The 23,774-nt window shown below is 38.2% G+C and overlaps 1 protein-coding gene and 1 non-coding gene across 5 annotated transcripts in view; both read left to right on the top strand.

Annotated features, from left to right (window-relative positions):
• The first annotated feature begins 58 nt into the window (after positions 1–58).
• Positions 59–23,774, top strand: part of LOC125655122 (acylamino-acid-releasing enzyme-like) — a 43,214-nt gene continuing 19,498 nt past the window's right edge. Inside the window, exons 1-12 of one of the 4 annotated variants that reach the window (XM_056142961.1) lie at positions 59–104; positions 2,921–3,153; positions 3,453–3,546; positions 5,998–6,076; positions 6,909–7,042; positions 9,835–9,972; positions 12,030–12,118; positions 17,398–17,438; positions 17,536–17,657; positions 18,884–18,941; positions 20,794–20,894; positions 23,274–23,325. In XM_056142961.1, coding sequence (XP_055998936.1) covers positions 93–104; positions 2,921–3,153; positions 3,453–3,546; positions 5,998–6,076; positions 6,909–7,042; positions 9,835–9,972; positions 12,030–12,118; positions 17,398–17,438; positions 17,536–17,657; positions 18,884–18,941; positions 20,794–20,894; positions 23,274–23,325 — 1,153 coding nt within the window. In that variant the 5' untranslated portion in view covers positions 59–92. The other 3 variants (XM_056142963.1, XM_056142962.1, XM_056142960.1) reach the window with 3 other exon arrangements.
• On the top strand, positions 10,423–10,496 carry Trnat-agu (transfer RNA threonine (anticodon AGU)). Its single transcript has one exon. It is a non-coding gene; the product is annotated as a tRNA-Thr (tRNA).

The following is a 23,774-nucleotide window of genomic DNA, read 5'->3' as shown; positions in this document are numbered from 1 at the left end:
ATAAATGAAAATGTAGGCTTCAACGCACAAACTGAGAATGAAATAATTATACGTACAAATTATTTTGTACTTTCATTTCGACTTGTTCAATAATGAATGCAAAGGTATTTAATTTACAGCTGTAATATAACTTAACAAGGAATGAGTTGGAGCTTCCTAGTCCGAAAAAAGAAATTGGCACGGAAATATGTCCGTGTTGTTGCCTTTAAGACTGATAAAGCTGCAGAAAGAAGAAAAAAGAGGCCATAACGGCATAAGTTAAAAATTAGAATGACCTAAAATTTAGGCTAAATTACTGTCATTTACAGAAATTATCAAAGAAATGACAGGAATTACCATTAAAGGGACTATTGATAAGTAATTACTATTTGTAGGAGTGGACTCTAGTGGTCAGAAAACTATTGTACCTTCGGTCGTTTCTATGGTGGCTTTAGTGAATTGTACAAATTTCGGTTATATTATGTACCGAGTAGTGTCTGTGATCTTCCAGGGCAGCTTAATGCATTAGATATGTCAAGAAATTGGAGCAGTTTCCCCGGGTGGCAATTTTGTAACCAGGTTACAATGGGGACAATATTTTTATCCATGTAGCATATCAAACATATATGTCTGATAGTGCTAAAAAGCTAGTAAATATCGACCACCTTTATTTTAAGGTTGTGAGAGTTACAGACCTTTCTCTCAACACCCACTTATCTGGGTTATGAGGGTTACAGACGATTGTTTCAACATCCACTTGTCTTTAAATGCAGGGTTATGAGAGTTACAGACCTTTCTTATTCTCTTATGTTGAAACAATGGTCTGTAACCCTGCATTTAAAGATAAGAGGGTGTTGAGAGAAAGGTCTGTAACCCTGCATTTTACCTTGTAACCTTGTTTTCTAGTGTAACCTGGTATTCAGTCACTGGTGGCCAGATAGCTCAGTTGTTAGACCACCTGACTAGAGATTCAGGGGGCCCAGGTTCAAATCAAGGTCTGGTCCAGTGAATTTTTTCCCTTCCTGTTACACATATAGTTTTTTGGTGGATCCTTTAAGGCATCGTTAAACTTTAATGAATCAGTTTTTTAGAAGCATAAATAACAATGTAGGCATATAGTTTAGATTGTAGCATGTGGGTCATTACCTAAAGCATATCCTACAACTACTCTTCCTTAATATGAGTCCCGTGGGGATCCGGGTTAGAATAGGTCCCCAGTACCCCCTTGCTTGTCGTAAGAGGCAACTAAATGGGGCGATCCTTCGGATGAGACCGCAAAAACCGAGGTACCGTGTCACATCAGGTGTTACACGATAAAGATCCCTCCCTGCTCAATGGCCATAAGCGCCGAGCATAGGCTTAAATTTTGCAGCCCTTCACCGGCAGTGTTGACATCAATCTGATTAAAATAAGATCTTTGATCCGCTCCGTTATTGTTATGTCGCTACTTTTATTTTAATCAGATTGTGGTGACATCTCCATATGAGTGATATATAAGCACCGAGCATAGGCTTAAATTTTGCAGCCCTTCACCGGCAGTGGTGACGTCTCCATATGAGTGATATATTCTCGAGAGGGACGTTAAACAATATACAATCCTTGATATGAAGGTTTGTAAGTGTGAGTAATGACAGTGCTGGTATGCTATGATTTTTCTAGCATTCGATCCCTGGTTGTGGAATATATATGGAGGCTAATTTGTAAATAATATCGGAGAAATCAGCTATATGTATAATGTTTAGGAAATGTGTTTTTTTTATACCTGATATTTCAGAATTTCATTTGCGAACATTATTAGTTTGTTTTGTATTTTTTCATTCGATTTCAAAACGACTGGTTTTCAGAATAGTGGGATTTTTTCTCATGGGCTGCATCTTTCTTAGACTTAGGTCCTTGATTGTAGCCAGGTTTATAAATTACCTGCCCATCTACCTTAAGCTATAGCATAGCGAGGGCGAACCAGGCAGGGCCCTACACATGTATAATTTATTAAATAAATTTATCATCGAGGTAACCGCAGGTAAGTGATGCTACCATAGTAACAGATTCGTGGCAACAGATGAAGATTTCAGAATTCGAGAAGTCGCTGTTACATGTATTTATCAAGGGTTACCTGGGTAGCTATAATGACCTAGATATAGCTCAAGCTTATACATATCGATTTGTGTACTCATTGAAAATCTTATCAACACTGTATAACCTAATACGCAAGTTCCAAGATATCAGCTCTTCTGTGATGGAGGTACGTTCAGTAATCTGTTGAACGCTTGGATGGGTACAAGATGTATATACATATATTATAGACTAGCTATGTATTAAATGAGAATAAAAGTTCTGAAAGCGTAAATTTTGTTTATATCAGTCCTTGGTATACATTAACCTGACCTTATGAGTGATATTTTAATCAAAGAAAGATAGTGATTATCGATTTTTGTATGAGCTATTTTATTATTATCAAATGCCCATAATCTTAATAAAATTGTGTGTCCCAGCAGTTTGGGTAGTTGCATGATGTCTAGTAATCATCCTTTAGGCAATATATGAAAGCAGTGATAAGCATTTGTATCCACCGCGTGTGGACAAAAGGATGTTTTGCGTCTCACTGTGCGTAAGAGTTCCACAAAGGGAAAGAACTATTGGGGAACTTGGAAATTGCGTATTGTCACTCCGTGAGGGTGATGGGTTGTTTTGTTTAGTTTCATGTTTTTTCTTAAAAGATGAGGAAAATGGACACTGAATATTTAATGTGTTTGATATATTCAATGAAGAGTGGTGTGTGATGTGTCTTTGTTAGCATAAGAGGGTTTTTCCCCATTGTACATGTATTTCCTTGAATGCTCAGTAATTTCGCAAGGTTGCATGGTCTCATTTGAAATTATGCATCATTTATAAGTAGCTGTTTTACTAAGTTAACTAAGCATAATTGGTTCGCTTTAAACAGCTAACGTCAGCCATCGAAGTGTACAGGAGACTGGTTTCTCACCCAGAACCAGTGGTAGCTTGGTTCTCTTATAATGGCATCCAGAACCAGATAGCTGTCAACTCTATATGGAATCAGAGTGACCTTGACAGATTGGAGAAGGTGAAGTTCACCAAGAGTTATGTTGTCACTGAGAACAGTCCTGCCAAATTTGAAGTAATTCACAGAAAGATTTCAACAACGGATAATGATGTGTAAGAACGTGGGTCAGTGATGCAATGATTATGAAAAAGGAGAAATCTTTTAGAAATAATTATGTTCGGTCTGCTGTATATTTTCCAGTTACTCTTGCTTCTGTTTAGTGCCTTTGAATAAAGCTTTTGATTTTATGATGATATTTACACTGATAATTAACAAAAGTAGTGTTGGCAAACAGAAAATAAACTCTTGTGTTCGAATGGAGACAGAAAAGCTTCTCATTTTTATTGCATTATTTAAAGTATGGGTAAAGACGGAAATGGAAACGTTACGTACTGAGTTTTCTTATTTACAGAATGTACAATGAGGAAGCACCCTCTGGAAAGTTCAATGCGATCATTAGAAAATTTACACCCAAGAAAGGAGGGGAAGAGAAACAGTTCATTGAGGTAAGAAGAAACACCTCTACTGGTCAGTGTGCACTCTTGTAGGTCAGAAAAACATCTCTACTGGTCAGTGTGAATGCTTGTGTCCAAAAACCAAAAAAATATGTCTGTCCTCTGCTAACTGATATTTACATGCCCAGCAATGTTTGGGAGGTATACATGTACTGTATATAGGAATATCGTCCATCTGGTCGTCTGCTTAGTTTTAAAAGTAGTAAATTGTTGAAGCTTTGACTGATTTAACTCATATGAATGGTGAGCAGTGAATGGGACAATTGAATATTAAAGATCATCTCTAGTAATTTTGGGGTTAAAAGGTCAAAGAGCAGGTCAACAGGATACTAATAAAAGGAAACAGTTATGGAGTATTAACTGATTTTCCTTTTTGTGTATAGTGGTGAAATTTCGTACACAGATGTCTGATGGTATAGAAATGACGGCTGTTGATTGTACACAGACGTCTGATGGTATGGAAATGACTGTTGATTTGTACACAGACGTCTGATGGTATAGAAATGACGGCTGTTGATTTGTACACAGACGTCTGATGGTATGGAAATGACTGTTGTTGATTTGTACACAGACGTCTGATGGTATGGAAATGACGGCTGTTGATTTGTACACAGATGTCTGATGGTATGGAAATGACTGTTGTTGATATGTACACTGATGTCTGATGGTATGGAAATGATGGCTGTTGATTTGTACACAGACATCTGATGGTATGGAAATGACTGTTGTTGATTTGTACACAGATGTCTGATGGTATGGAAATGACTGTTGTTGATATGTACACAGACGTCTGATGGTATGGAAATGACTGTTGTTGATATGTACACAGATGTCTGATGGTATGGAAATGACTGTTGTTGATATGTACACAGACATCTGATGGTATGGAAATGACGGCTGTTGATTTGTACACAGACATCTGATGGTATGGAAATGGCTGCTAAGCTCTTGATTTGTACACAGATGTCTGATGGTATGGAAATGACGGCTGTTGATTTGTACACAGACGTCTGATGGTATGGAAATGACGGCTGTTGATTTGTACACAGACGTCTGATGGTATGGAAATGACTGTTGTTGATTTGTACACAGACGTCTGATGGTATGGAAATGACGGCTGTTGATTTGTACACAGACGTCTGATGGTATGGAAATGACTGTTGTTGATTTGTACACAGACGTCTGATGGTATGGAAATGACGGCTGTTGATTTGTACACAGACGTCTGATGGTATGGAAATGACTGTTGTTGATTTGTACACAGATGTCTGATGGTATGGAAATGACTGCTAGGCTGTTGATTTGGGGTTTAAAGGTCAAGTAAACTGGACATGAATTTAAGAAAATGGTGAAGAATTTTTTAAAAGCTATTATTTTATTCCTTCTCTAATTTTGTTGTGAAGGTCAAATCAGTGAGTCCAGTTAAGTGGTTAAAGCTGATATCAGTGAGTCCAGTTAAGTGGTTAAAGCTGGTATCAGTGAGTCCAGTTAATTGATATTAGTGAGTCCAGTTAAGTGGTTGAAGCTGATATTAGTGAGTCCAGTTAAGTGGTGAAAGCTGATATTAGTGAGTCCAGTTAAGTGGTTAAAACTGATATTGTGGTTAAAGCTGATATTTAATTACAGCAACTGTGGAATCATTTTAATTTGTGGGGGCCAATGTTCGTGGGTAAGCAAAATTTTGCTGGTTCATGAGAACGTAATCTCGTGGGTAGGCGATACGATGTCACTAGGAAAGATAACTCTACTTGGTTTAAAAAAATATTCGAGGACACGTAAATTCGTGGGTAAGAGTGACCCACGAAATCCACGAACGTCAGTCCCCCACGAACAATGATGATTCCACTGTACTTGATTTTACATTCACAAATGATGCATACATGAGATTAGAATATGACAATCATTGCTAGTAATTTTGAGGTCAAAGGTCAAGTGCAACAGGCACTGATTTAGAAAAATTATTTCTAGGCTTTAAGTGATTTTCCTTCTGCATACTTGATTCATAGGTTTGTTGTGGGATGAGGGTGATCCCTATCGATTTTGGGGTCAAAAGGTCACAGGCCAAGCAAACTGGACTCTTAAGATAGGAAAACAATTTCGGGGCCATTGGTGTGCTGGTTTGTAATGATTTCCCTTTCACCTGGTGTGACTGTAAAAATGACCCCTTTTGATTTTATGGTTTTTGAAATGTATCCAATTTTTGATTATTCTCTTTAGAGAAGTGGATGTAAGCTAAATAGACTAAGTTTTGGATGTGCCCTGTGAGGGATATAGGTACGTTAGGACAGCTCTAGTTTTGGATGTGCCCTGTGAGGGATATAGGTACGTTAGGACAGCTCTAGTTTACAACTGAAGATCAATCCATCTGGAGAAAAATTATAGAATATATATATATATATATATATATATATATATATATATAGATCTCATTTACCCCAACAGATTTGGAATCATTGTAAAAAGATCAAGCAGTTTGATGTCTTGGGCAAAGAAAAACATGGGAAGATCTGCACTAAGGATGGTAATGTATATCTTAATATCTTAAAGGGACTGGTTCACAATTTTTGATAAAAATATTTTTCATTTTTGATGTTAAACATTAAAAATATAACTCATTTAATTTTGACAGCCAAAATTAGGACCTTCTGAATGCAAGAATAAAAGCAATATTTTTTAAATCTGTGTTATGTAAGCAAAGACTCGAGTCATTTTATGTTTACAAACAAGCAAGTGAAATATTGATTTTGTAATATAAAGCATCTTAATTTTGCGTAGTCACAAATTTTAACTTTTAGATGACACATTTTACCCTAAAAATGTTTGAAATGTGAAAGATATAATAAACTTAGATCGATATACATTTCTTTTGAAAATTTCGTAAACAATATCATACCGCAATCTTTGTTTACAAAACAAATAATAAACTCTCTACCTTTTAAACACATTAGACAGTAGATTTTGATCATTAAAAGTGAAAAAGACAATTTTGGGGAAAATCATGAATCAGTCCCTTTAAGCCATGTTTTGTCTTAAGTCAATAAATGTCTAAAGTATTTAGCCGGTAGTTTCAAGATCCTTAAGTATTCTAAAGCAGCTAATAAAACTGTCTTCAGTATGATAAGTTTGTTGTTGTTGTTTGTTGTTTGTTGTTGTTGTTGTTGTTGTTGTTGTCTTGTGGTGTGAGATACAGATTTATTAAACTTGAAAAACAAACCTTAGATATTGATATTAAAGAGGGAGTTTTGAATTTTTTTCTTATACTGTATAAAAGAATATTGAATAATTTGGTGTATCTAAGACCCAAATTTGATTTTTTTTTATGTCATTGAGCTTGTTCTTCCATTCCTCTGCAGGTCAGTTTGGGAGTCTGCATTGGTCTAAAGATGAGACAAAGCTGTTATACGTAGCAGAGAGGAAGCCACCCAAGATGGTGTCATTCTTTGATACCAAAGCAGGAGAGAAAACTGATGGAGAACCCCCGGTCAGGGTAAATATACAGGCAGTAGTCAGAAGTACTAGAACTGTAAAAATTCTCTAACACCATAATTTTCATGTAAAATATTTTTTCCTTCAAAATATACATGTACACTCAAAATGTTTTTAAGTCAACTTGTAAAAATGAATACTATTGAAACGTTAGAATATTGCTTTATCATTAAAGAGGATTAATGTTGTGATGGCGTACAATAATGCAATAATGTGAGAAAATAGTGAGATATTTTTTACCATTCTGGTACTTTTATTCAGTGTCTGTAGACAGTCCGCTGGTTCCGAAATGATCATGAAATTTTGTAATGATCATAGTAAAACACAAAGTTTTTATTCTAGATGAATGAATTAAAGGGACATAAGTTGTCTGGAAATTATGTACAAAGAAAATCGTGTTTGGCAAAATCATGAAATTTGATGGCACAAAAAGAAAACATGGTTAGGGATGGTTTACGGTTATTTATAGACAGGCTGCAAATTGTGTTCTGGATATATATACCGCTGTATAGGATGGAGAGGAACAACGTGATTGTCAAGCCTTATAGTAGCAACCACCACCCATTTTTTTAAAATTACCCAAAACAATAAAAATCAGGTGCAATTACCAATTTTGAGTATGCTGAATCCAATTCTGAATTCCTTTTACTCCACTTCCTTACAGAAAATGAGGTATAGTGTCTTAAACACCCCTACCGTCAGGTTGCCAAAAACGGAAAATGTTTCATTTCGCATCAAAAAGTGACCCAACTTTATTTCTTGAAACACCATTACCCAAAACAATAAAAAGCAGGTGTAATTACCAATTTTGAGTATGCTGAATCCAATTCTGAATTCCTTTTACTCCACTTCCTTACAGAAAATGAGGTATAGTGTCTTAAACACCCCTACCGTTAGGTTGTCAAAAATTGAAAATGTTCCATTTCACATTAAAAAGTGACTTGAAAGTTATTTCTTGAAATAAGGCATACAACATAAAAGGAAAACAATTAATACTAAATTGTTCCATGAACATTCTTAGTTGTTTTGGAAAGAATATATCTCACCTCTGGACTTCACAGATACAGGAAAGGAAGAGGAATACGGAGCGGATCAACGATCTTAAATTTAATCAGATTGGGCCATAGCCTAATGAACTGATGAACAGGAGCAAAAGTAAAATTGATAGGAAAACTGATTTATTAAACATCAACAGGTCTTTTCCGAGAACTTCTGGTAGAGCAGGGGGGGGGGGGGGGGCTGAGTTGCATCATTATCAGAATTTACCGAAACAGTGGACTCTCTGGCCAGTCTGGGGGCTGAGCTAGTTGCATCAGAATTGACAGAAGCAGAATTCTCTGGCCAGTCGGGGGGCTGAGTGGTATCAGAATCTATTATTTATTTTTTCAAAATTCAGAAATTTAAAAACTGCATGATCAGATTTTTTTGTAACACTAATAATTAATGTCACTTTATTGCGATAACTCTTCAAGTACAAACCATGATATTAAAAAAAAAAATGAAATGAAATGATAGATAAATAAATAAATAAAATATTTGTAAGTTACTTTATTTATCTAGGGACCTATATACTAACTATAGTATATAGGTCCCTGATTTATCTGTAAGTAAGTCACTAATTAAGAAAATTGCATCATCTGTAGCTTATGACCCCTTTTGCCTTGCCTTGTAATTAATATTGTTGAAAATTTGGCAAATAGCATTTTTAACCCCCCAGTCCATGCCCCACTTTTCTTTAAACGCTAAAAATCCAGCTAATTCAGTGAGGAAGAAATGTCACTACCATATTTCGAATTTCTTCTAGACTATATCAAATTAAATACCGCACTGCTATCAGTCACAGATTGACACTGGTAGGGGTATGGGGACCTGGTCTGTGAGTGTGATGGAAAAGATTCTGATGAAAATAAAGATTCACTCATCATTCAAAAATGTATAAACATTGTATTAATGTATACCACCGGTACGTTGTGAGTACGTTAATAATATTAGAGCTTCGCCTCGCCCGATACGGGTTTTCTTTTCACACCATGTATTTTTCCGTATCAGGTCACTAACTAACTGTGTAACGAATTTATCACGTCGAAGACCTCTAACTGTATATGTGGGGGTCTATATCATACAACTTAGTCAAATGTCTTTACTTTTGACACGGCTGCAAGTCGAACCCGACTATAAATAAAATTACTAGCCCAATATGGATTTTACTCGCATGATACGGTTTTTTTCACAGCGTCATGTGACCAAGATCTGACCAATTAGATTTCAACAATTTTGTCTGAGGCGTGATAATGGGAGTTATCTTTCCCTGGATATCTAAATCAATCAAATACTATATGAACACGGGCAATTATCGTCCATGTTTGACCTCAGTATAATTTATTCATGCATAAAATGTATTAATATGTCACTCTTTGTTGCGTATTTCACCGTTAAGTAAATGTTTACATATACTCGCTCTGCTTAATCGCTTCAATCTCAAAGGAATTTTCTGGAATGTGCCTAATTACGTGAGATACGCTAAATATAGCTATTTTAGATTCGAACGATCATGACAACTTCGCATCATTCGTAGGCTCTAGGTTTATCCATACTAGCCCGTAAAAAATGGGTGGAACCTCGTCCCACTTTTCCTGTAGAAATAGAAATAGAACATGACGCGCCACCTAGCGAGCATGGTTGTTGCTACTTATAGATCTTTAGAAATTTAAAATACAAATAAATTGGATCTAATTTCAAATTTTGTAAGCTGTGTTTTTCCAGTGACCTGAGTATGTTTTGTTTTATTGTTAGGGTCACGAGCATGACTTCAAGCAGGACTGGGGAGAACAGCTGATAAGTAAACACAATCTGGCGTTAAATGTCCTGGACCTAGAGAGTGGGGATATAAACACGCTGGACACCATTCCCAGTGATCTCTCTGTTGGACAGGTAATACAGTATAACATTATGCCATTCAGTTAATACTTTGTGCTGTGCTGGTAGACTTTGAAATTAATTTTGCAAAGAGCTTGTAATATATAGGGAATTGAAATATTGAAAGATATATGAGTAGTTGTTTGGATTATATGGACCACGGATATGAGCTTGGATAAGTCGGTGGATAGAGCACCAGAAGGGGTCCTGGTTTTGATTCCCGGTCCAGCCTTAAATTTTCTCCATTCCTGTTACACATCAGCGCAAACTATCTGTAATTCTAATAGAAACTATCTGTAATTCTAATAGAAACTATCTGTAATTCTAATAGAAACTATCTGTAATTCTAATAGAAACTAAATGTAATTCTAATAGAAACTAAATGTAATTCTGCGCTTTATAAATGAATAAAATAATGATAATAATGATAATGTAGTAATTGGGGCTATACGGACCGTGGATATCGGCCTGGATAGCTCAGTGGTTAGAGCACCTGACTAGTAATGCAGGGGTCCCGGGTTCGATTCCCGGTCCAGCCAAAGATTTTCTCCTCTCTCCTATATATACTACATTTTTATATATATATATATATATATATATATATATATATACATATATATATATATATATATACACTACGTAAAGGATATAAGCCAAAAACTGTCCGTTCTGTGAGAGAAAGAACTGATCGAGGCTCGTAGAATGGACAGTTTGAGGCTTATATCCTACTTAAAACATAACTGTAACATCTTTTGTTCTAAGAATGGACAGTCTCAGGTAAATCCACTGACAATGGTAATTATGAATAAAGCTATTTTGAATAGTCTGACAATATAACCAGTCTTGTGTAGAAGTCGGTTTCTTTTGTTCACTTATTGGACAGTGTCGCATAAGTAGTCTTGTACTGCAGATTTTATATTCACTCACTCTATAGTACTGAGCCATATCAACATGTCTTCCACTGATGGGGAGAGCATTTTCATTGCACAATCAAAATTTAAGGATTTTTAATGAAAGTGCTGCAAATATTATCTTAATGAGCGTTATATTCTGGATATGGAAGGTGAGAAAGTTATTGAGCCAAATTTTGATTTTAAAAAGCATTGTGTTTTCGAATATTTGGATGAGGAAATAATTAATACCAGCCAAAAGAACTCAATACGCCCAACTTGTTAAATGAAATTATTCATGAAAGTGAAAATAATAATTCAGAATTAGGATATGCTAATAAAAAAAAACATTAAAAAAGCATTGTGAAGAAGTTTTGGAATGTGCCTCTGAATTCAGCGAAATTCAAATACAGTATGGAAATATGTCTTTCAAATTTAAGTTTTGATGTGATATAATAATGGCCAATGGAATTTTAAAAATTATAAATCTTAAAGTTGAAGCAGAGAATTCTAGTAACTTAAAGGGGAAATATCATTTTAAGTGTTTCAGTGATTTTTCCGATATCTGTGTTGATTCTTACTTGTAGGGAATTTAAAATCAAATTTATATCTCTTGACAAACATATTGTCTTTCTCTTATTTTCAGCCCACCTGTAGACGTCAAATAAGTTATTGGGTTTACCTGGCACTGTCCAATAAGTTGACAATTACTGTCCATTATTTTTAAGAACGGACAGTATCTGTCCATTCTTAAAAATAATAGACAGCAATTGTCAACTTATTGGACACCTACAGGTAACCTTTTCACTACAAGGGGACTTTCTTCTATATAAAAGCCTAAAAAGACAAAGGATTGCATAACAAAAATGTTTTAAAGGTGCCATAGACCCGCCCCTGCAACTGACGGGTGAAAATGCCTGCATGGGGATTACGATCCTGAGTTGATGACTTCAAGTGTCAAGATATTTAAGGAGGGAGGAATGTAGTAATTAGGGCTATACGGACCATGGATATCAGCCTGGATAGCTCAGTGGTTAGAGCACCTGACTAGTAATGCAGCGGTCCCGAGTTCAATTCCCTGTCCAGCCAAAGATTTTCTCCTCTCTCCTATACTACAATAATAATAATAGTGATAATTTTTTATTGATGTACCATCCCACTGACTTCTTAAATGTTTACTAGGCCATCTGGACTCCAAAGGATGAATTGGTGTTTGTGGGTTGGAAGCAAGAACCATACCGGCTGGGACTGACCTACTGTCCAATCAGAAAGCAAGTTCTATTTATAGATATTGTAGTTTATGTCAATCAATGTAAAAACTTTACATGTTTCCAGATTTTTCATAGAAACTTTGAGCTGCAAGGTGCAAAACTTACTTTTCTTTACTAAAGACAATTGGTCTAGACCATGATTTCAAATTCTGTTGACCTGACTGATTCACTACAGACCACGATTTCACTTTCTGTTGACCTGACTGATTCACTAGACCACGATTTCACTTTCTGTTGACCTGACTGATTCACTAGACCACGATTTCACTTTCTGTTGACCTGACTGATTCACTAGACCACGATTTCACTTTCTGTTGACCTGACTGATTTACTAGACCACGATTTCACTTTCTGTTGACCTGACTGATTCACTAGACCACGATTTCACTTTCTGTTGACCTGACTGATTTACTACAGACCACGATTTCACTTTCTGTTGACCTGACTGATTTACTAGACCACGATTTCACTTTCTGTTGACCTGACTGATTTACTAGACCACGATTTCACTTTCTGTTGACCTGACTGATTTACTACAGACCACGATTTCACTTTCTGTTGACCTGACTGATTTACTACAGACCACGATTTCACTTTCTGTTGACCTGACTGATTTACTAGACCACGATTTCACTTTCTGTTGACCTGACTGATTTACTAGACCACGATTTCACTTTCTGTTGACCTGACTGATTCACTAGACCACGATTTCACTTTCTGTTGACCTGACTGATTCACTAGACCACGATTTCACTTTCTGTTGACCTGACTGATTCACTACAGACCACGATTTCACTTTCTGTTGACCTGACTGATTTACTACAGACCACGATTTCACTTTCTGTTGACCTGACTGATTCACTAGACCACGATTTCACTTTCTGTTGACCTGACTGATTTACTAGACCACGATTTCACTTTCTGTTGACCTGACTGATTCACTAGACCACGATTTCACTTTCTGTTGACCTGACTGATTCACTAGACCACGATTTCACTTTCTGTTGACCTGACTGATTCACTAGACCACGATTTCACTTTCTGTTGACCTAACTGATTCACTAGACCACGATTTCACTTTCTGTTGACCTGACTGATTCACTAGACCACGATTTCACTTTCTGTTGACCTGACTGATTCACTAGACCACGATTTCACTTTCTGTTGACCTGACTGATTCACTAGACCACGATTTCACTTTCTGTTGACCTGACTGATTCACTAGACCACGATTTCACTTTCTGTTGACCTGACTGATTCACTAGACCACGATTTCACTTTCTGTTGACCTAACTGATTCACTAGACCACGATTTCACTTTCTGTTGACCTGACTGATTCACTAGACCACGATTTCACTTTCTGTTGACCTGACTGATTCACTAGACCACGATTTCACTTTCTGTTGACCTGACTGATTCACTAGACCACGATTTCACTTTCTGTTGACCTGACTGATTCACTAGACCACGATTTCACTTTCTGTTGACCTGACTGATTCACTAGACCACGATTTCACTTTCTGTTGACCTGACTGATTCACTAGACCACGATTTCACTTTCTGTTGACCTGACTGATTCACTAGACCACGATTTCACTTTCTGTTGACCTGACTGATTCACTAGACCACGATTTCACTTTCTGTTGACCTGACTGATTCACTAGACCGCGATTTCACTTTCTGTTGACCTGACTGATTCACTAGACCGCGATTTCACTTTCTGTTGACCTGACTGATTCACTAGACCGCGATTTCACTTTCTGTTGACCTGACTGATTCACTAGACCGCGATTTCACTTTCTGTTGACCTGACTGATTCACTAGACCGCGATTTCACTTTCTGTTGACCTGACTGATTCACTAGACCGCGATTTCACTTTCTGTTGACCTGACTGATTCACTAGACCACGATTTCACTTTCTGTTGACCTGACTGATTCACTAGACCGCGATTTCACTTTCTGTTGACCTGACTGATTCACTAGACCGCGATTTCACTTTCTGTTGACCTGACTGATTCACTAGACCGCGATTTCACTTTCTGTTGACCTGACTGATTCACTAGACCGCGATTTCACTTTCTGTTGACCTGACTGATTCACTAGACCGCGATTTCACTTTCTGTTGACCTGACTGATTCACTAGACCGCGATTTCACTTTCTGTTGACCTGACTGATTCACTAGACCACGATTTCACTTTCTGTTGACCTGACTGATTCACTAGACCACGATTTCACTTTCTGTTGACCTGACTGATTCACTAGACCACGATTTCACTTTCTGTTGACCTGACTGATTCACTAGACCACGATTTCACTTTCTGTTGACCTGACTGATTCACTAGACCACGATTTCACTTTCTGTTGACCTAACTGATTCACTAGACCACGATTTCACTTTCTGTTGACCTAACTGATTCACTAGACCACGATTTCACTTTCTGTTGACCTGACTGATTCACTAGACCACGATTTCACTTTCTGTTGACCTGACTGATTCACTAGACCACGATTTCACTTTCTGTTGACCTGACTGATTCACTAGACCACGATTTCACTTTCTGTTGACCTGACTGATTCACTAGACCGCGATTTCACTTTCTGTTGACCTGACTGATTCACTAGACCGCGATTTCACTTTCTGTTGACCTGACTGATTCACTAGACCGCGATTTCACTTTCTGTTGACCTGACTGATTCACTAGACCGCGATTTCACTTTCTGTTGACCTGACTGATTCACTAGACCGCGATTTCACTTTCTGTTGACCTGACTGATTCACTAGACCGCGATTTCACTTTCTGTTGACCTGACTGATTCACTAGACCGCGATTTCACTTTCTGTTGACCTGACTGATTCACTAGACCGCGATTTCACTTTCTGTTGACCTGACTGATTCACTAGACCGCGATTTCACTTTCTGTTGACCTGACTGATTCACTAGACCGCGATTTCACTTTCTGTTGACCTGACTGATTCACTAGACCGCGATTTCACTTTCTGTTGACCTGACTGATTCACTAGACCGCGATTTCACTTTCTGTTGACCTGACTGATTCACTAGACCGCGATTTCACTTTCTGTTGACCTGACTGATTCACTAGACCGCGATTTCACTTTCTGTTGACCTGACTGATTCACTAGACCGCGATTTCACTTTCTGTTGACCTGACTGATTCACTAGACCGCGATTTCACTTTCTGTTGACCTGACTGATTCACTAGACCGCGATTTCACTTTCTGTTGACCTGACTGATTCACTAGACCGCGATTTCACTTTCTGTTGACCTGACTGATTCACTAGACCACGATTTCACTTTCTGTTGACCTGACTGATTCACTAGACCACGATTTCACTTTCTGTTGACCTGACTGATTCACTAGACCACGATTTCACTTTCTGTTGACCTGACTGATTCACTACAGACCACGATTTCACTTTCTGTTGACCTGACTGATTCACTAGACCACGATTTCACTTTCTGTTGACCTGACTGATTCACTAGACCACGATTTCACTTTCTGTTGACCTGACTGATTCACTAGACCACGATTTCACTTTCTGTTGACCTGACTGATTCACTAGACCACGATTTCACTTTCTGTTGACCTGACTGATTCACTAGACCACGATTTCACTTTCTGTTGACCTGACTGATTCACTAGACCACGATTTCACTTTCTGTTGACCTGACTGATTCACTAGACCGCGATTTCACTTTCTGTTGACCTGACTGATTCACTAGACCGCGATTTCACTTTCTGTTGACCTGACTGATTCACTAGACCGCGATTTCACTTTCTGTTGACCTGACTGATTCACTAGACCGCGATTTCACTTTCTGTTGACCTGACTGATTCACTAGACCGCGATTTCACTTTCTGTTGACCTGACTGATTCACTAGACCGCGATTTCACTTTCTGTTGACCTGACTGATTCACTAGACCGCGATTTCACTTTCTGTTGACCTGACTGATTCACTAGACCGCGATTTCACTTTCTGTTGACCTGACTGATTCACTAGACCACGATTTCACTTTCTGTTGACCTGACTGATTCACTAGACCACGATTTCACTTTCTGTTGACCTGACTGATTCACTAGACCACGATTTCACTTTCTGTTGACCTGACTGATTCACTAGACCACGATTTCACTTTCTGTTGACCTGACTGATTCACTAGACCACGATTTCACTTTCTGTTGACCTGACTGATTCACTAGACCACGATTTCACTTTCTGTTGACCTGACTGATTCACTAGACCACGATTTCACTTTCTGTTGACCTGACTGATTCACTAGACCACGATTTCACTTTCTGTTGACCTGACTGATTCACTAGACCGCGATTTCACTTTCTGTTGACCTGACTGATTCACTAGACCACGATTTCACTTTCTGTTGACCTGACTGATTCACTAGACCGCGATTTCACTTTCTGTTGACCTGACTGATTCACTAGACCACGATTTCACTTTCTGTTGACCTGACTGATTCACTAGACCACGATTTCACTTTCTGTTGACCTGACTGATTCACTAGACCGCGATTTCACTTTCTGTTGACCTGACTGATTCACTAGACCACGATTTCACTTTCTGTTGACCTGACTGATTCACTAGACCACGATTTCACTTTCTGTTGACCTGACTGATTCACTAGACCGCGATTTCACTTTCTGTTGACCTGACTGATTCACTAGACCACGATTTCACTTTCTGTTGACCTGACTGATTCACTAGACCACGATTTCACTTTCTGTTGACCTGACTGATTCACTAGACCACGATTTCACTTTCTGTTGACCTGACTGATTCACTAGACCACGATTTCACTTTCTGTTGACCTGACTGATTCACTAGACCACGATTTCACTTTCTGTTGACCTGACTGATTCACTAGACCACGATTTCACTTTCTGTTGACCTGACTGATTCACTACAGACGAACAATATAGTAACAGAGATCTTTAATTTCTTTCATAACTTGAGACAGATATATAACTTCATTTTGATTAAATTATTTACAGCACTGTTTATTCTTTGATGATAGTTTAGAAGCAATTAAATGATTATTCAATTACAGAATGTCAAAAATGTGTAACTGTCTTGAAGATATTGCATTAGTTCACTCTATAGGCAAACCGGTCATGACATATTCACCTTGCTATAGACCGGACATATTTCCTATAGATTTTGTCTGTTGGTCTATCACTAACTTTGCACATTGGAGTTGTTAATAATGGTTAATGAATCTTTTTTTGTAATCTTGTAGGTCAGCAATTTACCTTTTGGACTTGAAAACATCAACCATCAGTAAGTTTAGTTTTAACAACATAAAACATCAAATAGTTTTTTTTGCTATCCGTTATTGAACAACAGTGAAATTTATGTTCTGTACAAATCCAAACAGAGCAACTCAGTGAAGAAAACAGAGCAAGCTGGCTGCCAAGATTGAGTCCAGATGGATCAAAGTTGATTTACTTAGACAACGCTATTGGGGGCCCACACTACCAATGTTCTAGACTGATGATGGTATTCTCTCTCTCTCTCTCTCTTTCTCTCTCTCATGCTCCCTTTTGAGGGAGAAAGTCACATATACATCACTGCGTCTGTCAGCAGAGATTACGCCATTACAACCAGATGACTGCTATTGATTTTCAGGTCAAAAGGTCAAAGGTTACTCTCAGGTGCATTCATCAGTTGTTCCACTGATAACTAGAGAATCTTATGTTTATCAATGGTAATCAAACTTCATAGGCAGGTTGGTCTTTTCTAGTAGCAATCGGATCACGCGCTCATCCTTTTTCGTAACTGGTAAGAAGACTCGGACGTGGATCGACGGCGCAAGAATTGCATCAAATCGATGCATTTCTTCGCCGGAAGCGCGCCTGTGGATGAGGTTAAAAGGCCAGAACCGAATCCCTCCATAGTGTGTTATTTAAATTTTCCCCACAGATTCAGTTTTGGTATTATTAACGTCTTATTCACTCTATTACATAAACATGAACTTAGTGGAAAATGATAGTGGTAGAATACCTTAGATATATATGACATTTTAAATGCATTTGAAAGCTCGCGTTTCATATTGTAACATAAGACTGTGACGTCATAGTTACATTAATTTGTGTACACATACAATGTAGCAACCAACTCTGATGGCGTCAATCTGCATACGAGGTTCATTTGCGGTTACGGAAATAGCCGAGTAGTTACGATTGTTCTAGTAGATGACCCCTATTGATTTCTAGTGAAAGGGTCAAATGTCATTGGGTTCTTTTGCATGCATATAGTAATTGTTATGTGACATATTTATATGGAATTTAAGAATCTTTTAATGATAAAATAGCCATTAAATTTCATAGGTATAGAAGATGACCCTATTGACTTTGAGGTCAAAAGGTTAGCGTATTATATCATGTAGATATCAATTTTGGGAGAAGGTGTATATATTTTCTCATGTATGTTCTTGGACATTTTACTGCGTTCACTGTTAGTGGACCCCAGTGGAAATAAGCTTCGGGGGTTTTAATTTGTCATTCTTTTATCATTTGAAAAGTATGATATACTCGATCCCAAGAAATAATATTTTTAATTCTGAATCACTGTTATTTTATTTTTGATGCTATAATGGCATTATATTTTGTTCCGACAGTTTGTTGTAGTATGTACATGTCATTGTTTACTAAATAGAGATAAGATCTATCTACCGCATTCATTCTGATGATGCTTATTGTATGGTGACTGTGGTTGTTTTACAGTGTGACATGAAGACGGGAAAACTAACTGTTCTGGTGGATATTGTGAAAGATCCCAAAGGTATTATCACTCCAGAGTATATATAGTCCAAATAAATTTCATTTTGAAAATACATGTACAGGAGGATGTGAATTGTGGTGCTTCATGCCAGCTTACGTCATGCAGTGTGTTGGCACTTAAGGAAAAGTATGCTGGCTTGAAGTGTCATAATTAAACCCTGATGTATTTGGGTGTCTGGGTAGCGCAGAGGTAGCACTCTCGCTTCACACCACTGCGACCTGAGTTCGATCCCCGTGATCGGCAGTGGTTGTAGGTGAGAGGGTATGGCGGTCATCCGCTCGGACACGTGGGTTTCCTCTGGGTACTCTGGTTTCCTCCCACATAAATGACCCCCTAGCGCAAACATCCATGCATCAAAAGGACCCCATTGGAAATAAGCTTTCGAGCTTAATGGGTTATCCTTGGTATCTTATGTATGTATGTTTGTATGTATGTATATACAGAATAAAAAAAAATTATTTTATGTATTTTCAAACATGAAATTTATTTTCATACCTCCCGCAACAAAGGTGGGGGGGGGGGGGGGGGGGGGGGGTTTGGGTTACAGGAATCTTATTGTCTCTGTCCGTCAGTAGACACAATGGTTTCCGGGCTCTAAAGCGTTATCCTTTCCACCTACAGTCACCATATCATATATATGGACTACCCATGGGACGAAGATGTTCCCTATCAATTTTGGGGTGAAAAGGTCAAAGGTCAAGTGCTCCTAGAGAAGAGACTACCCAATGTTTTTTCATGCCTTTTCTTTCTTACACTCAGGAAAGAGGTAATTTATACCTATTAACAACACCCTTTGAGAGATTTGGATAATCGGGAGAAGGGGGGGGGGGGGGTATTCTTAGTGAGCATTGCTCACAGTACCTCTTGTTTATATTAAATTTTATATTTTGCTTTCATTCTTGTTGGAATTCCCAGCCGTTAAAATTGACGCACTATATTTATCAAGATTCATACACATATTGTCACAACTGCTGTGCATTGATGAGGAAATGACTATCTTTACATTTTGTAAAGATATCAACGACAAAAAACAATATCTTTGTCCTTGTGTAACATACATACAGCTGTAGATATCGCTGTCCTTGTATAACTATCATGTACAAACTCCTCAAGATCAACACTTCTGATGTTTTAATGAATGAGCAGAGAGACTCCATCTCAATGTGAAAGCTGTAGTGGAGTATATACAGAATGATTACATTAATGTAGCAGTACTACATGTACTATGTACTGATTCTGGGAGCTCTGATTGGCTGATCTGACTTACTCGGGTCCTGACTGGGAGCTCTGATTGGCTGGTCTGGCTTACTCGGAGCTCTGATTGGCTGATCTGGCTTACTCAGGTCCTGACTGGGAGCTCTGATTGGCTGATCTGGCTTACTCGGGTCCCGACTGGGAGCTCTGATTGGCTGATCTGGCTTACTCAGAGCTCTGATTGGCTGATCTGGCTTACTCGGGTCCCGACTGGGAGCTCTGATTGGCTGGTCTGGCTTACTCTGAGCTCTGATTGGCTGATCTGGCTTACTCGGGTCACATGAATTTCTGTTTATATGGAGTAGTTGTAGTTGGGTATTGTGGATTCGTTCTGATACGAAAGTAAATAATAATCTGTAAAATTCTCACATTTAATTTGTTATCACTGATTTACATGTATGTGCATCTACCTGGTAAGTCCATTGAGTTATGATATTCAAAATTTTATATTCTTGTGAATTTCTGCTGAACAACAATTTATCCAAATTAAGTACGCACTATAAGGAATGTAGAGAGAGTGAGCTTTTGACTGACCATGCATCGTGAACTCTAGTTACTGTCATGTCTGCTTCTTTATCTCGCTGTACGGAATTTGTAGGGGATGACTGTCCTGGTGTGTACTCTATGTCGCTACCTCAGAGATGCTGGACGTCGGACGGGAAGAGGGTCTTCATCAACAGTGTGTGGAGACGTCAGCTGGTATTTGTATTTGATAAGTCAATTTCATTCATTTTCGGTCTCACTTTTCTCCCCAGTAAGGTGTTTGCAGTAAAACTGTTCGGAGTTAAAGTGATTTTTCGGTCTGTAAACAGTATTGTGCATGGACGTTGATAAGGAGTATCATTTAACTTTTCAGTCGTGAAATACAGAGATATTAAGGAGGATTAACATGTGGTAATAATGGCTGACTTTTTGTGAAACATGAATGAAAATACAAATGTCATCAATACTTATATATTCCTTTTCACTCTAACTGCCTAGCGGGGTAGCCCAGTCGGATAATGTGCTGACTGCTGCCTAGCAGGGTAGCCCAGTTGGATATTGTACTGACTGCCTAGCGGGGTAGCCCAGTCGGATATTGTGCTGACTGCTGCCTAGCAGGGTAGCCCAGTTGGATATTGTACTGACTGCCTAGCGGGGTAGCCCAGTCAGATATTGTGCTGACTGCCTAGCGGGGTAGCCCAGTCGGATATTGTGCTGACTGCCTAGCGGGGTAGCCCAGTCGGATAATGTGCTGACTGCTGCCTATCAGGGTAGCCCAGTCGGATATTGTACTGACTGCCTAGCGGGGTAGCCCAGTCGGATATTGTGCTGACTGCCTAGCGGGGTAGCCCAGTCGGATATTGTGCTGACTGCCTAGCGGGGTAGCCCAGTCGGATATTGTACTGACTGCCTATTGTCATGGATGCCCGCTCTTGGTGCCTCTATTCAATTTACAAGATATGTCTATGTATACACCAAAATTTGTAAAGTTTAAAATGTCTTGATTGAAAGAGACCTAATTAGCTGAGAATTGTGTAATTACTTGTGAGAACTATAAATCACATGTCATTTATGATTTACGAGAACATTATTTACGTGTAATTTCACAAGACTGGCCATTCACAAAAATAGAGCTCTCGTGAATAAAAGTCTTACATATAGAAGACTATAATAAATAATGAATGAAAATAAAATAAATATCGTGAACAATGAGTCAAGAACATTTGATTGACACTGTTAGATGATTCTGTGACATTAGATTGACACTGTTAGATGAGTCTGACACTGTTAGATGAGTCTGTGACATTTAATTGACACTGTTAGATGAGTCTGAGACATTTGATTGACACTGTTAGATGAATCTGAGACATTTAATTGACACTGTTAGATGAGTCTGAGACTGTTAGATGAGTCTGAGACTGTTAGATGAGTCTGTGACATTTGATTGACACTGTTAGATGAGTCTGTAACATTGGATTGACACTGTTAGATGAATCTGAGACATTTAATTGACACTGTTAGATGAGTCTGAGACTGTTAGATGAGTCTGAGACTGTTAGATGAGTCTGTGACATTTGATTGACACTGTTAGATGAGTCTGTAACATTGGATTGACACTGTTAGATGAGTCTGAGACATTTGATTGATACCGTTAGATGAGTCTGAGACTGTTAGATGAGTCTGAGACTGTTAGATGAGTCTGAGACTGTTAGATGAGTATGACACTGTTAGATGAGTCTGTGACATTTGATTGACACTGTTAGATGAGTCTGAGACATTTGATTGATACTGTTAGATGAATCTGAGACATTGGATTGACACTGTTAGATGAGTCTGAGACATTTGATTGACACTGTTAGATGAGTCTGTGACATTGGATTGACACTGTTAGATGAGTCTGAGACTGTTAGATGAGTCTGACACTGTTAGATGAGTCTGAGACTGTTAGATGAGTCTGACACTGTTAGATGAGTCTGTGACATTTGATTGACACTGTTAGATGAGTCTGAAACATTTGATTGACACTGTTAGATGAGTCTGAGACATTTAATTGACACTGTTATATGAGTCTGTGACATTGGATTGACACTGTTAGATGAGTCTGACACTGTTAGATGAGTCTGACACTGTTAGATGAGTATGACACTGTTAGATGAGTCTGTGACATTTGATTGACACTGTTAGATGAGTCTGAGACATTTGATTGATGCTGTTAGATGAATCTGAGACATTGGATTGACACTGTTAGATGAGTCTGAGACATTTGATTGACACTGTTAGATGAGTCTGTAACATTGGATTGACACTGTTAGATGAGTCTGAGACTGTTAGATGAGTCTGACACTGTTAGATGAGTCTGTGACATTTGATTGACACTGTTAGATGAGTCTGTGACATTAGATTGACACTGTTAGATGAGTCTGACACTATTAGATGAGTCTGAGACTGTTAGATGAGACTGTTAGATGAGTGAGACATTTGATTGACACTGTTAGATGAGTCTGACACTGTTAGACGAGTCTGAGACTGTTAGATGAGTCTGAGACTGTTAGATGAGTCTGAGACACTTTTTCATCTGTTTGTTTATATATCCAGGGAGTGCTGGTGGTGAACACGGAGACCGGAAAGATCACGCCCATTCTCAGTGGTGCGTTTTATTACATTCAATCTTTTTCTCGTGAAGTTAACACCATTTTTCACGCCCATTCTCAGTGGTGCGTTTTATTACATTCAATCTTTTTCTCGTGAAGTTAACACCATTTTTCACGCCCATTCTCAGTGGTGCGTTTTATTACATTCAATCTTTTTGTCGTGAAGTTAACACCATTTTTCACGCCCATTCTCAGTGGTGCGTTTTATTACATTCAATCTTTTTGTCGTGAAGTTAACACCATTTTTCACGCCCATTCTCAGTGGTGCGTTTTATTACATTCAATCTTTTTGTCGTGAAGTTAACACCATTTTTCACACCCATTCTCAGTGGTGCGTTTTATGACATTCAATCTTTTTGTCGTGAAGTTAACACCATTTTTCACGCCCATTCTCAGTGGTGCGTTTTATTACATTCAATCTTTTTGTCGTGAAGTTAACACCATT

The sequence above is a fragment of the Ostrea edulis genome, chromosome 7 (genome assembly GCF_947568905.1).
Source record: "Ostrea edulis chromosome 7, xbOstEdul1.1, whole genome shotgun sequence".
Taxonomy (NCBI): domain Eukaryota; kingdom Metazoa; phylum Mollusca; class Bivalvia; order Ostreida; family Ostreidae; genus Ostrea; species Ostrea edulis.
This window is presented reverse-complemented; position numbering and strand designations above follow the sequence as displayed.